The sequence below is a fragment of the Cydia fagiglandana genome, chromosome 9 (genome assembly GCF_963556715.1).
Source record: "Cydia fagiglandana chromosome 9, ilCydFagi1.1, whole genome shotgun sequence".
Taxonomy (NCBI): domain Eukaryota; kingdom Metazoa; phylum Arthropoda; class Insecta; order Lepidoptera; family Tortricidae; genus Cydia; species Cydia fagiglandana.
Window position 1 is genome coordinate 9,699,326 of NC_085940.1, and position 16,252 is coordinate 9,715,577.

At 37.7% G+C, this 16,252-nt stretch overlaps 1 protein-coding gene across 2 annotated transcripts in view; it reads left to right on the top strand.

Annotated features, from left to right (window-relative positions):
* Window positions 1–16,252, top strand: part of LOC134667334 (putative inorganic phosphate cotransporter) — a 39,917-nt gene that overhangs the window by 18,240 nt on the left and 5,425 nt on the right. For both annotated transcript variants that reach the window (XM_063524687.1, XM_063524688.1), the window contains exons 2-4: window positions 13,715–13,899; window positions 15,353–15,592; window positions 15,969–16,178. In XM_063524687.1, coding sequence (XP_063380757.1) covers window positions 13,715–13,899; window positions 15,353–15,592; window positions 15,969–16,178 — 635 coding nt within the window. The remainder of the gene's footprint in view (window positions 1–13,714; window positions 13,900–15,352; window positions 15,593–15,968; window positions 16,179–16,252) is intronic.

Below are 16,252 nucleotides of genomic sequence, written 5' to 3' on the forward strand. Positions count from 1 at the left end.
ACAGTTTTAATTTAATTTTATATTTTTCAATTCCAGAGGTCGAGGGTTAAGATTGTATCAAAGAGTTAAAAATATAGGTACTTCTTAGAATTTTAATTATTTACCATTGATTTCGTCAAGTGTGAAATGAGTTGACACGGTCAGCGGATACCAATTTGTTAATCGATTACAAAAATAAGGTTAGATAGAGACACCGCTCTACTATAAAGTGTGACAGCCTGTTTATCGACAATGACTTTACATATTTACATCTTTGGAATCCCAGCCAATCAACTTTTGTATTTAGGTTTTTATGATCATTGTGTGTTTTTATCAACTCAACCGTATTGACACGACTTGTCACTACGTAAATCAAATAGATGTAGACCATTGCAGGCAAATTAATTCTTGTAATTAAATAGGAACACCAGGCAAGTCAGGCATATTACCTCAGTAATTGCGGGACAAACTAAGCTGTTTAGATATTTAGCGGCACCGCAATAACGATCTAGATGCGAGTTAGCTCAGTTATTACGAACACTAGGAGCTGATTTATCGAGTGCGGAGAAAGGGGTCCAGCCAGCCTGCCGGCTCTGTCATTAGGCGAGCGCTGTGATTCATTTTCTGGGGGCCTATTCGACTCAAGTGACAGGAGTGAATATATGGCTATAAACTTAGCGAAAGTGGAGAATAGTAGCAACGTGACGACATGCTGCTTCAAATCCCTTGTCCCTTAATGAGCTACATTAGGGCCGCAGGGATGCACCGTGAAAAACTGACTCAAACTAGAATGTAAAGAAGTTGATATCAATCAAAGGTATGACTAATACGTAATATTACGCCTTGATATTTGCTACAATTTCAATAGGTAGTAATAAAGTTTACTGAAACACTCGTGGGATTATACGAGTATATAGTCCACCTCATCGATTTCGATGACGGCGACCTCAGCAATTACGGATTACGCCTGTTATGGGCCCGAAGGTGGCGGGCCAGGCCGAACTTGGTCTTAAAGACTCTTCTGCAGGTGTTACAATAGAGTTGGCCAGACGTGTTATACGTATACGTGTAAGAGGGTTTCGGTCTCTCTTTACGTTGTTGGCGTTTGGCATCTAAGATGTAGAGGCGGTTATTGAAGCCTCTATACATATTTATAGTATACTATTTATACTGATTTATTTGTATTGAACACTAACAAAATGTTGGTGGTGGGAAAAATTTCCTAGTAAGTAGTTACCACTGGTAACAACTGAGTGGTAACTAGTGGGAATAACATAAAACATTAACATGCACATTACGCTATCATTTTATCTCTTTTGCGATCGCGTCTTGATACTTATTTTTTTTTAACAAAATACTAAATAGCTAATGGAGGAATACAGATACAAATACGTAGCTATAGCTTACTTGCCGGCAAGCCCTCAGTTCTTGTATGACTGGTTTTCTGTTACTGTTGCTAATGAAGTTCCGTTTGATTTAAGTATTAATTAGATACTCCTGTCGCGTCTTGTGTGTGCTAATTAATCTTAGAATCTATGTTTTAATTACTTTTAGTTTAGGTCGTAAAAAATAAAAAACTCGGCCAAATGCGAGTCGGACTCTATCGAGGGTTCCCTACTTTTTAGTATTTGTTGTTATAGCGGCAACAAAAATAAAAACTGTGAAAATTTCAACAGACAGACGGACAGATGGATTCTTCCGTTTTTACCCTATGGGTACGGGAACCTAAAAATGGAAAGTTATGTAATAGTGCGCTGCACGTTTTGCTCAACTTCCCTGCATGCCAATTATAATAGTTCTAGGATCTAGTTCCTTAACTTTTAGAAAACATCAACTCATTATAAGTTAGAATACAAAATATTGTTCTATAGTCTGAGACTATGTGTTACGACTGTAGTAATTATTTACTAACAACTAAAGTCTTTTCTTCGTAAATCAATCTTACCTACCAATCAATCTTACTTACCTACTTCATCTACAGAATTTAAGGGGCCCACAGATTACAAGTTCCCCGGACGATATCAGCCTGTCAGTTGTTCGCACCTGTCAAATTTTGCGTTTAACTGACAGGCTGATTGTACGGCGAACTGGTACCTAATCAGTGGCCTCCTTTAGAGCTAAGCAAATATTACACCTAGTACGCACTGTTAAGCCACTAGCCAGATTTCATCCATCCGCTGTAGTCAAAATCAAGAGTTAGTGGAATCTTCCAATACATATTTAAGTACTTACGACTGCATTAAGTCTATCCAGTAAAATGGCGTATGTCCATCAGAATTCAGATTCTTAAGCGCCATTTTGGTACGGTAAGATCAGGTGCGCTTGCCAGCCAGCATGTCTGCCGAAGGCAACCGCTCCAGGTCTGCCATTGGCCGACGAGTCTCATACGATACCTGCACAGTAAATACTTTATTATCAGTAGGTACTTAACTCCTTTAACTAGGAATGTTAGCTAGGTTATAAATATTTAACGGCATACGCATTCCATTACTCATTACTACATGACTTTTCTGAACCTGAAAATTCTTGACTACTTCAGGATTTTTCCAATTAGAATAGAAGGTGCAGCGGTGCAATTTCGAATGCGGGGTAATTTCAACTTCAAGTAAATGATAACAAAAAACTAGTCTCTCTGACCTGTAGACCTTGCGAACCCATATAACTCCGCCATTTTGAAACCATAAACAGTATCGACACAAAAATTTCAACCGAAGATAAGACAAACAACCGAACAGACATACGAAATTTTGCCCAAGTGCCGATCAGTTAACCCCGGATAGGTTAATAATGTATGCAACTTTTTCAAAAACTATATAAATACATTATATGTTAGTAATTATTCAGGAGTCCTTCATATTATATAAGTATCTCGACTCTATTATAGCTGGAGGAAAGTTAAGGAATGGTTGCGAAAATCAAATTAGCCAGTTACTGATTTATGTTTCTACACTGTATCGCCGGAATGCATCGGCCGGTTCAATAGAAATCTGCGATCTGCGAGTACGCGGTAAAAACCACTACTTCTAACGAGTTTCTCAATTCCAATGCCAATTTTAGTAGCCGACTCGACAGGAACGTGCCGTCTTATGGTCCTGGTTTTTGCGCGGTGGAGTAATACTAATGATGTGTACTTGTACGCATCCGATTAATTGCATTTTGCAAGATGAATTTCTGTTGAAGTAAATTTATTGTGACAAGAATTTTACTGTTTATTTGAAAACCTTGAAAACTTACATGCCATAGAAATATCATCATTATTAAGTAAGTAAAGTTTACCTAGATAAAAATATAGCACAACCAAGAACACAAAAATGCAAAGAAGTAAAACTATTTTTAAATCTACAGATCACAATATACAGACAAACTACCTAATGAACTAAAATTGGTAACATGTTGTTAATATGACTAAATAGTTTTCAAACCATTCCAAAGATAATTGGGGTAGGTACATATGCATACTGTCTTGTTTCTGAAAACTAAATGTACAAATAAACTGTGGAAATTGACGTACCTAAAATCTTTGTTTTTAGGTTGTCTAATAAATTCATAAGTAGATATATGTCTTTTGTAGATATATGAAATGGTTAACGTTAGATCTCTATTTTGTCCATCAGTATTCTGTTCAGGCAATCGGAAATAATAAAACTGTCTTTGTGTGTCGATGACGTGCGCAGCATTACGTCGATTGTCTAAATATTTAATGGCCAGTGATGCCGTTACACGTTATTATTTAAATTTGCACTATTTTAACATATTATACCTATAAGACACAACAAAAATAAAGAGCTAAAACAGGATATGATACTGTAATATGTATAAATAATCTGCAGTCCTTAGATAGATGTGTAATCCGAAAAAGTATCATGAATAACTTGCGAAACTTTATGCAGACTTTTTTCTACAATTCCTGAAAGCAACCCAATTCTATTAACTAATTAATTATTAATTTTATTAATGTATTTAAAGAAACTTATTAAAATAATGAATAAAAAAAAAATAGGGTACATTTCAGACTAATGGACATAGTTCAAATGAGGCATAGAATACCTACTCATGCTTAGCATGCGTGCATAGTTTCTACAGCATTAAAATATAAACACACTAAGCAAAACAAAATCACTGAATGTAATATTTTGTGTAACAAACTGTAAAATAAATGCTTATTTTGGAAGTTTGTATTTTCACAACCATATCCATAATGGGGTCCACTGATTACCAGTTCGCCGGACGATACCAGCATGTCAACAGAGCAGAGATATATATAACTCCGTATAAGAGTATAAGATAAAGAAAGTCTACGAAAAAAAGTGCCTCGGAAATCAAGAAAAAGTCATTCTCGAATAGATGGCGCACACACCTTTGGCCTATTCTCGGCTAAATGGCGTTGACGACACCGTTTGATATTTAACAATTTTAACACATATCAGTGAAAGAACATAGGTTAGTATGGAACAATAAAAATTAAAAATCATTTATCCGTAAACATATTTTGATTAATTTATACATTTTCAATTTTATTTTAAGTTTTAATCGTGTGTCGATAGATAGCAGTAAATGTACCGTGACTACAAAGTTTACTTTGGCAATAGCCCTCTATACTATCTATTCTCTTTGATGTCAGTTAACGCAAAATTTGACAGCTCCTAACAACTGACAGGCATCGTCCGGCGAACTGGTAATCTGTCCGTGGGCCCCTTAAAAAAGACAGAGAATAGGAGAACAAAATCTCTAAAACATGCTGTGTTGGATGGAAAGCGCATGTCAGAGTTACGTATCGTTTATTCAAGTCAGGTGGAGAGGTGATTAACAATTAGTGTGTCAATAGAAACACCGAGTTTAACACCGATAATTACTTAAGTGTTGTTGAAGCGACAACCGCGGATATCGTAGTGAGAACTTTTCTAAATGGACTTAATGGACGTTAAGTAGGTAAACTGTTGCATTATATTGTTAAGTTAGTTTGTTTGACATAAAGTGCCCATGTTGAATACTAGTGCAGCGTCGAGCACTAGTACTTCTACCTTACATGTATCTAACCTAACACCATTTTGTTACCACAAGGCACAATGACCCATTATGACTTTTTATTCGTTTTTGTTTACACGGGCATTGAGTTTTTAATTAACATATTAAAATTAACAACTTGATCAGTTAAAAGTTACATTTTGTACGCCAAGGCAGCAGAAAAAAGTTTGCTCCCGTACTAAAATCTGAAACACAATTTTCCCATACAAAAATCAGGTACACGATATCAGTGTATCACCCATGTACCTATTGTACCTACCTAACCTATTCGTATTTTGCAATAGGTGTAGGTATAGTAGATCCATGTTCTATAAGAAAAATGTTTAACACTGGTATTATCAATTGCCTGCCTTACCAATTACTGCAAACATATTATACTTACAACATAATTTATTATTGATAAACTTAGTAGTTTAGTATTTTGCCTGTATTACCAATTACTGCAAACATATTACACTTACAACATTATTTATTATTGATAAACTTAGTAGTTTATTAACTATAAGCACGCAACGGCAATTTTCTGTCCTATTTTCCTTTTGTAATTTAAGACATGATGAACTTGACATTCATTCATTATTCCTATTGTACCTACCTAATAGTTTCCATCAATTAACAATTGAATCTAGTTCCGTCCAGATGCTCCAGTCATTGTTAAACCTTTCACGGTTCGCTTCACAGAGGAATGACAACAATTACACATACGCCCTTTGATTCCACGTATCCGTGGTCATTGTTCGAGGATCAGTGTGATTAGTCGTGTCTCGGCTGCACTTACGCGCTGACACGGTGGCGTGTAAATAGGCTTCTGAAAAAAACACGTGTCAACCATTGTCAACAACTCAACACAATATGAGTCGAAAATTGAGTTATTATCTTCGTATGTCGCGAATTAAACAGTAGTTGCAATTGATTGTACTGTAATTCAAGTGGAATGTAGACACTAATAGATTATTGCAGAGACGACTATTTTATTTTTGAATCGTATTTTTCAAAAATTATTTTAATTAAACTTAAATAGCACAGGATACACTAAACTTTCGTACCAGGCAAAAAATATTACAACTTAACACCATATGTGACGTTCCATGGGAAAAGGTACCTTATGAGGGTTTCTAGTTTCGGAGATATGAAATGTTTTGTAAAGAGGTGAAAAAATGCTCAATTTTTTTTTATTGTGTGATCTGAAACCTTAATGCGTAACGTTTGTTTACCTGTTTTTATTTTTGTTATAAGTTAGTTATAAGCCTAGTAATGTCGTCTCAGAGTTTAGTAGAAAAGGTACCTTATGGAAAAAAAGATTGAAAATTCCCAAAAAAACTAGTCAATACGGGAAAAGAAGTTTGGTAGAGAACTGTATTAGCATTCTGCAAAACTAATTTGATAATTTCAGTTCTGGTTGGGGCGCCTACCAAATATTATAACCGTACATCGACCGACATCACAAATCCAAGTAGCCTGCTATTATACCAAAGTTACTCTCGTCAAGTCTTTCTTAACTAGAATAATCTTCATTTGGTTTGGTCGCATGCAGTAAATCAGCCATTGGTTTGCTGAAAAATGCCAATACCCGACGCATTACCTTATGGAATATATGAAGTCATTGAACCTCAAAGCCGCTTATCTTCAATGGCAAACAAAATATATTATTGATAAGAAATAGACGATTTATACCATCTTTACCCCAAAATATTATTAGTTTATCCAAACTGTTCCATCATCATCATGCCTCATCATGTAACTTAACCATAAGGTACCTTTTCATTACATACAAATTATTGGTCTTTTTTAAGATTATTATGACGAAGAACTAATTAAATTTGTGGCAGTTTAATGTAAATTAATATTTTCTATTCATAAAAGATAAACTGTAATGTGATTGATGTTTTGTAGTGATGTATTATTAGATTTATTTCCATAAGGTACCTTTTCGTAAATGTATGGAGCAAATACTGTTATTGTTATGTAAGTTTAAAGTGGCATAAGGGGTTAAATATAGTATTTAGTTGGGGTTTTAGGATTTATTTCATTTGAATGACAGAATTTCTTTCATATGTGCTCAGAAAAATTGATTGTGTGTCACATTAAAAGTAAAAATATTCAATTTTGTGATTTTATATGAAAAAGTCAGAAAATACATTTTCACCTCTAAATCGGTATTGTTTTTTGCTTAAACTGTCTGTCAGTGTCGTTTTCTAATAGATAAAATTTAAATCTTGAGAGCTCATTGCAATCAATCGTGATAATGTAAGAAAACTTTATTTTTATGAAATTGGTTAGTATACACATAAATCAGTCTATATCAAAAGTTTCTATTTGCATTACAGAACAAGCCGCATAATAAGGTATTATTATTTGTAGTCAACTATGTAACTTACTTCAGGAACATAGTTTTTTAGGCGGCTAAACTTAAAACTTCTCTATCGTAAAGTTGCTCATTTCACAACATTATTTTCAAAAAATCATATCTCTGTAACTACGCAACCTAGGAGGTTGATCTTTTGTGTTATCGATAGCTTATTTATTGTAGATTACTGGGGTATGCATAACTCCATACCCGCCATAAGGTACCTTTGCCCGTGGGACGTCACATATTTTTGTATTTTTTTCTTATGCAAAATTTTTAAGGAACACGATTCTGATAACAGTTTGTTGCGGTTTTGATACGACCGTGACCATCGTCTTGGTCAATAGTGCGCGCCTGACGCACATCTTTCATTGCATACGAAGTGACGATGAGATGTTTTTAAATCTGGCCCATTAAAGAGTTAAACGCTTTCTTGTAAAAGCGAGATTGGATGCTATAGAAGAAGAAATTTGGCATAGATCTTCATCTACATACTAGGTATACATATTAATTAATTGGCACAATTACATTACAAGCTGTACTTGGTCGATGTTTATCTAAGCTGATTATATCTTAATGTATAGTTAATACACTACATACCGGATGAGTAAATGCTAACAGCTCGGACGATCCTCGTTTAAGGCTACTGACCGATATATTTAATAAATGATTGCAAATTATACGGCCTTCTCAGTCTCTAGACCATAACACATTTAACCGATTATCAAAAACGAGTTTCTATATACAAAGTATCAAAGTAAAACATAATTAATCTCTGTTTAGGCATAGGTACCTATAGTTCGCTGCAGAGATTATGTAGGTACCCCCCTGCATAGAAGTTTCTATGCAAAGGTGCTAAGCGAATAGTATTGCTGACTGTACTTATATTCAAACAATTAGAACTACCGTTCTTACTTCAAGAATTAACATATTGTGCTATACGGGGAGTTAGGTTACAAAATAAATGTTTAAGTAATGTGGAATAAAATGGGTGACAATATACCGATACGCATTAAGTATAGCAGGCATATAACCTACCTATATGTAGAAACGTTTAGAACGTTATCATTGCCATTAACTCATCAATGTCATCACCATCATGGCATAGACATGACTTGATACATTTCAAACTTAAAGTCTGTCTTTGCGCCAGAGTGCTTTAACCGCCACGGATTCCCTGATATGTGCACACTTGACCAAATGTTTGCTGAATGCATTCTTCCTTGAGTCACTACAAAGCATGATAAGGGCATGACACAAATATTTCATCGTGTAAAACTAGTTTAACGTCATACGGAAGTCATTTATACAGATAATGCAAGTTTTGTTTAAGACGAGGATTTAAATATCAAAAGTCATTGGATTGGAAGGATTAAATGCAAATCTATTAAAACCTCAAGCATAATTAAAGTTCAAACGAATGGTAATAAGTAATAGATAAATGGACTGCAGTCAGAGACATAATTATGTACATTTTACAACAGGAAGACGTAACGTGGAAGTCTTATTTGAAGGTTACAATTTCGATCTAATGCTCATACAATCACTTAATTACGTTTATAATGTTACTGATTTGATTAGGCACTTCGTAGTTAAACTAATGATACCTAGTTTTTGTCAGGTTATGCAGTAGCTTTCTAGTAATTATCTATGCTGCTTATTACAAGAATTACACAATAGTAAAACTACGTACAGTAACGCAAGGTCTTTTAGAGTATTGTTTCGATTTGTCGCTTAACGGCTTTAAAACGGTAATTTTCGTTATAGAAGGTAGTAATGTTGCAATATTTTACCAAGGTCTTCGAATTAGCCAACAGCTATCATAAAAAGTATCCTTGAGCCAGTAAACACTAGGTTATTCCTAAATAGGTGCATACTAGGTTAATGTAAGTCAAGTCTCAACGGGCAACAAGACTTTAATTTGTTTCAAATTGCCTACTAGGAATGTTTTTATACGAATCCGACATAAGTATACAATATTATATTTATTATTTAATAATCTTATTATTTTTTATTTTGAATGAATAATGTAATTTTTGACGATTATGATGAGAACATAAAGATAATTTTGACGAATGTAGCAAATGTGTAATTTTCATCTTGAAATAAAGAAATCGGAATCTATTATATTTACCCACGGTTTTACCTAGGTGCGTTGGTCTAGGTGCGTTGATCTATGTAGCTAGATCAATTACTTATTTGATTCTCTAGTAGGTAGGTATATATGTGACGTTCCACGGAAAAAGGTACCTTATGGCGGCTAGCACTTACGTCGCATAGCGCCGCAATAATATTGGAGCGACGTAAATAATAGCGTAAGCGTCAACCGCCATAAGGTACCATTACCCGTGGGACGTCACATATATATACTATATTAATATTATGAATTACTAGTATGAAGATCAGCAAGTCTTCACATACAATGTTGCCAATGTATTTTGCAAAAGACATAAAATATAAATTCTTTAGTATTAGTTTACAAAGGCATACGAAGGACACAATTTTCTTTTATTCGATAACGATTAAATTATGTTTTAAACAAACTATTTAGGTGCAGGCACCTTCTTATCTAACTTAGCGACATATCGAATAGGTCGAAATGAGGGTAAACACGCAAAGCTAAAAAACGTGTCATCCAAAGAAACAAATCATAGACTTCTGTCATTTTTGTTTCCAGTTGGAACCAGTATACTCGTACCTAATCTTTAGGTGTTTAACCTCATTCCGAAATAGTGGCATAGCTAGGTCGGAATTCCGACTTTGTTGATTTCGTTCATGCGGGCTCACGTACAGCACCTGGCGATAAATAGGTACCTATTGCACTTTGGAATTTCGGCTTCGTAGAGCATTGTCTCGTTCTCCCTCGTTGTCTCTTTCCGAAGACAGATGTGCAATATTTTTGACGACCGGTCTGGCCTAGCGGGTAGTGACCCTGCCTGCGAAGCCGATGGTCCTGGGTTCGAATCCCAGTAAGGGCATTTATTTGTGTGATGAACACTAATATTTGTTCCTGAGTCATGGATGTTTTCTATGTATTTATCTATATAAGTATGTATATCGTCTCCTAGCACCCATAGTACAAGCTTTGCTTAGTTTGGGGTTAGGTTGATCTGTGTAAGATGTCCACCAATATTTATTTATTTATTTATGAATAATTAAGTAAATATAAAACATTAAATTAGCTTACAAATAATAATACAAACTATACTGGGTCAAGCAAATCTTGTCAGTAGCAAACGGCGGCAAATTTGAAAAATCGCGGGTTAGCAACACTGTGTTCGAATAATTCGAAAATCGCGTGTCATCTGTGTTTTATCTGTGGAATGTGGATCGTGAATGACAGCCATCATCTTGTTTGTTTACAAATGGTTTACAATGTTTACATTCTGAATCGATTCTATTTCAAGAGATATTTCTGCTGTGTCACCATTAAATACCAATATATTAAACAAGACTGTGCTTAATTAAAGCTAAGGTGCCTACAATGCCTACAGTGCCAACTGAGAAATCTAATAAAATATGAAAATCCAGTATGACATCTACCTGCTGAAGCAATGATTTTATTCATACATTCTTGTTTAACGGCATAGTCCACTTACAATTTTATTTTGAGATCTTCAAATTAGTTAATCATTTTTATCAACATCACACACCGCTTTTAAATTGTCCGTCCATACGTATTAATAACAATTTCAAACATTTTCAATAGAGAAGCCGCGAGTGACAATTTGAATTGACGTACGTGACAAGGCGCGCTCAGCGGAAAAAAAAGTTTTGGTTCGATGTACATTGTACATTGCTGCTTTTCTTAGCGCAATACTACTCTTTGAGTGTTGCCCTACTTTAGTTTGCTTTACATTGCTACTGACAAGATTTGCTTGACGCACTATATCTCTAAACTAAATAAACTTAAAATAAAAGCCTATAAATAAAAAACGTCCCCCAAGTCACTGCCGATAGGCAGTGTGCCCAGAAGGCTGGCCGCATTGCCACGTTGTATGGCAATACTTATGCGTTGAGCAAAATACTGGCCAGCCCTCTGGTCTCCTGCGGCATCTATAAGGCGCTCCGCTAAGGCCCTGTACATACGGCGCGCGCTTGGCCCCCACGGCCCCAGCGTTTCGACCCCAAACGCCTCAAAAATATAACTACTGCCAAGGGTGGCATATTTGCGGCGTTTGAGGTCTTCTGCCATGGACGCGGCATGACCAGCATCTCTGCTGGTGCCCGGAAGGTGGGACGGCGCGAGGGTGTCAACACATGTGGCATCCCAGACTAGAGGCCGTCCCATCTTCCAAGGCACCAACGTCATACCGTCGGGCCTCTTGCCATCGTCCCTAGCCAAACCGACGGGCTCGAGTATGGCCGGGACTTTGACGCTGACAAAGGCCCTTCGGATGACGTCGTTGATGCTGGCGTGTCTGGGTATGCGTCCGGCGCTTCTGCCGCAGGAAAGTCCATGATGTCCAAATTTGTCCACCATGGCACCACAACGGCAGTGATGGGGGACGTTTGTTACAGTCCCTATGCGCAAACAAGTCGCCAGTCTGAAGGTGGTGTTGTCCAATAGGGTCCCTATGGATGGAGAGGGTAGGGCTTGTAGCCACAGACCCGACTCCCACTCCGCAGTGGCAAGGAGACGAGCTCGCTCCGCCGTACTAGTTGACGTATCAACGAGATTATTCCGTACTAGACGGCAGAGCGGCTCGTCCCATTGCCTCTGCGAGCAAGGATTGGCAGGCGGGTCCGTGTTGCTGCAGGTTAGTGACCAAACATTCTTGGCCTCGGTGCAATGTGCTGCCTCTATGGCCCCGAGAGAGCGAGATAAAATGCCTCCAATTAGGTTTTGAGCACTATGCACCGAGGACAAGAAGGCAGGCAGCGACACACTGGAAATTTTGCGGATACCCAGGCCACCGTGCCGAATAGGCAGAGAGGCCTGGGTCCAGGACCTTTCTTCAAAACGTATGTTGAGAACAGATGAGAGAGTATCCTGAATTAAGGAGTCAAGTTTTAAAAGTAGGGTGGGATGCTTCCAAAGGTGACTACAGCGGAGAACATATGTAAATTTGGGTACGAAAAGGCAATATCGAATGATGGAAAAGGCGGTATGCATATTAATTTTTAGTAGGCGTTCCGAAACAGAATTGAAATTTTGGATTTTGGCATTGACATATTCGTCGAAAGATTGATCTAAAATAGGGCAGCCAAGAAGGTGAAGCTGATTGTCACTGATAATTTTGATACCGGGGGCTATCATAGCAAAGCTGTCCTCTATAATTTTGCAATCGGAGGAAGGGTTCAAAATAAAGAGTTCGCATTTCGAAAAGTTCAGAGTAAGGCCGATAGATTTTAACCCTGATGTTAGTTTTTTTAAATCGTCTAAAACAGTATCGGCTTCACCTCCAAGGGTTCCGTCGTCCAGGTACCAGATATTTAATTTAGAATTTAGATTTTTTATGATAGAATGGATGGCGAGACTGAAAATGGCTGGGCCTAAAGGATCACCCTGCTGACAACCAACGGAGGAGGCCAAAAGGTTTGATTTATATAAAAGTTTCGTAGGTGAGCTGTAACATTGCCATAGGAAATTGTAGGTTTCCGGGATTTTTTCTTTGATTTGGGTCAGCAGGGCGCCTCGGTCCACGGAGTTGAAAGCGTTAGTTACATCCACCTTCAGCAGCACCTCGCCGGCCCGACGCTCCACGTAAGTACGCACGGCGTGGACGGCAGCTTCACAACCGCTTTTGGATCCAAAACCGAGTTGAAAAGGGCTAAATTCTCGGCCTAATTTTTCGAGAATGGCACGGCAGGCTATTTTCGCAGTGAGGCGGCGAAAAGTGCATCCAACAGCGATTGGTCGGATACCGCCGTCTTTTTTTTGAAGGGCGCATAGGTTTGCGCCGTACAGGATATCGATAATTTAATGTTTTATATTTACTTAATTATTCATGTATGTTTTTATTAATAATATAATATTTCTCCTTTATTTATTTATTATTTATTTATCGCCTGGTACTGTACATAGGTACCCCACATTGTTTAAACGTAGTGTCATTTCTAAAATAGAGATTAGATACCTACATAAAGTTCCGTCGTTAGAAAATCAAAGCGAAAGTACTCTAAAAATACCCCAAAAATAAGCTCAGCTAACCCCATCTTAAATAGAGTTCCCTTGTAATTAAAGTTTAGGTAGTTCAAGTCGATCTCTTTTAGTTTTTAACGCCATTAATTTTAAACGTTCGGTTCGTTTGGTAAACTGTAAACTCGCAATTAATTTAAAACACGGCGGCATGCTTATTTAACAATTAAATGCCATTAATTTAAAAAATAAGTCAGTTTACCGCAAAACTTTGTTTCCAGTTTTCTTCGTACCGCAGCGATGGGTGATGGCAGTGATGGGTTTCCTGGCGGTGGCCAACGCGTACACCATGCGGGTGTGTCTCAACATTGCCATTACGCAAATGGTGCGACGAAAGGCCGCATCCACTGGCTACAATGAGGGTTCCTGCCCAGCTGAGATCGAGGAAACCACGGCCGATCCTAATGTAAGTATGTGGCAAGTTATTTGTCTGTAACCAAGTAACCGCCATTCGGGTATGAGTCAGCACGCGCTTTGGTGGGCAATTCCGCCGGCTTTGATGAGGGTTTTTACCGAGGAAGAGGTTAAAATGGTATCCAGACGCGACTGATCAAATCGGTCGATTTGATCAGAAATGAAATTGGCGTCACTCTCCAATTTTAGATTTATGATGATATTAGAGCCCTCTAAATTGAAAAAATGCCCCAGAACGAAAATTCTGGCCGCACACATTGGCATTCTTGCGTCCGCACATCGGTAATATCGGTTATTATCGGCGAGCTAAATTGGTATTTGCGTCCGCAAGTCCTGATTCGATCGGGCAATTGAATCAGATTGGCGAAAGATTGACTAATCTGGATACGGCTCAAGAAAACCACGCCGGACTTTAATACGAATAGATGGCAGGATAGGAATTGTAATTTTCGCATCGGTTAATTTCGTAGTTACGAACCGCGGTGACCACGGGAGATCCTACTTAATACGCAAGTATTACAATCTCTAATCCAATAAGCGGTGACGGTTACCTGTATAAATCCAAGGCTGAAGTTCGATCTTATGTGCTAGCCCACCCTGGAAAATCAAGATCGGTAGGTAGTAAAAAGATGCAATGCGCTAGTACTTAAGATCAAATCCTACCACCATTTATACTACCATTAATAACAAGAAAATTTTCGAATAACTTGTCCACTAAAACTATAGGTTAGACATTTAATTATTTAGCCTCTAGCCGCCCATACGTCAAACCTTGCCAAGCAAAATGAAATTTTATTTTATCAACGCAAAGTTCAAATTAGAATGGAACATGAGACCTTTTTATAGGTCTCTGGGCGGCTAGAGGTTAGTTATTTACCTAACTACAAATGCCTACTTACCTATTAGTTGTGTGATTGTTGATTGAGCTGTGGGCGTCTGTGAAATTGAGACATATCACATTACGGTCATCGATTATTAATTACTTTTATATTAGATGCCTACCTACTAAAATATATCTTCACATATTAAATGGGTTAATAGTTCCGTAACTCTAATTACTATCCATTTTATGTCATAATTGGCCAGCATAGCCAGGACTGCGAATGTAAAAACATGATGAGACCCTAAAAACTTTTCCGGAACTTAAGAATAAGTACCTAAGTAGTTTTTTTTTAATATATAGGTAATAACATAAAAAATGCAGTGGGTAATATAGAGTCTGTGCGGAAAGAGAAGAGTCGTGGAATGTATGGGGCCCAATACATTCCACGACTCTTCTCTTTCCGCACAGACTCTAATAACAACTTATAGGACTCCGTTTGTAATTGAGAAATTATATACATATACTTACACCGCCGCGTTAATTAACAACCTCAGATTTTTTTAAAGATATAAATAAAAAAATACTAAAGAACATTTAATATCATTTGTGTTTATCTTTTCAGGATTTGTCTGGTTTCGACTGGAACGAAGAAACCCAAGGAATAATACTTAGCGCGTTCTACTACGGGTACATAGTGACGCACTTGCCTGGAGGCATGCTGGCGGAGAGGTTCGGCGGCAAATACTCGCTTGGCTTCGGGGTGCTGAGCACGGCCGTGTTCACCTTGCTGACGCCATGGGCGGTCAGCATGGGGGGCGCCACTGGACTTATTGTGCTGAGGGTGCTGGAAGGACTGGGAGAGGTAAGAATTTTTTGTATTAATGCTCAGTTTGCGAGTTTTGAGCACTGTAAAGTTCACGTAGGTATCTAATACTATTGAGTAATGAGGCTTATTGAGTCGAAGGTGCCCGAAGGACTGGGAAAGGTGAACACAACTAATTTAATGTACAAAGAACCGAAGCGTGCACCAGAACTAAAAAAAGAAAGTGACCCCGGCAATACTGCCATAACATCCTACCATGCGATTCCGTAAAGGTTGGTTTTAGAGTTAAGTTTAATAAGACCCTCGATACCTACCATTGCCTGATCATTGCCTGATGAATAAGAATTCCTACGAACATAGATCATTTTGAATCATAATACGTCTTGGATTATAATAAAACCTTTGACCTTTTCAGGGTACAACATTCCCAGCATTAAACGCCATGCTGGCTCGCTGGGCCCCCATCACCGAGCGAGGCCGGATGGGCTCACTAGTGTTCGGAGGAGCGCAGATCGGCAACATCGCCGGCACTTACCTTTCCGGACTCATCATGAAGGAGACTGGCGACTGGCAGTCGGTGTTCTATCTCTTTGGTGCTGTTAGCATACTGTGGTTTATTCTATGGGTAAGAAGAAACCACTTACTTCTGAGAATTATAGTTCGTTTAAAAAAAAAAAATGGTTTATTTCAGATTTTTTT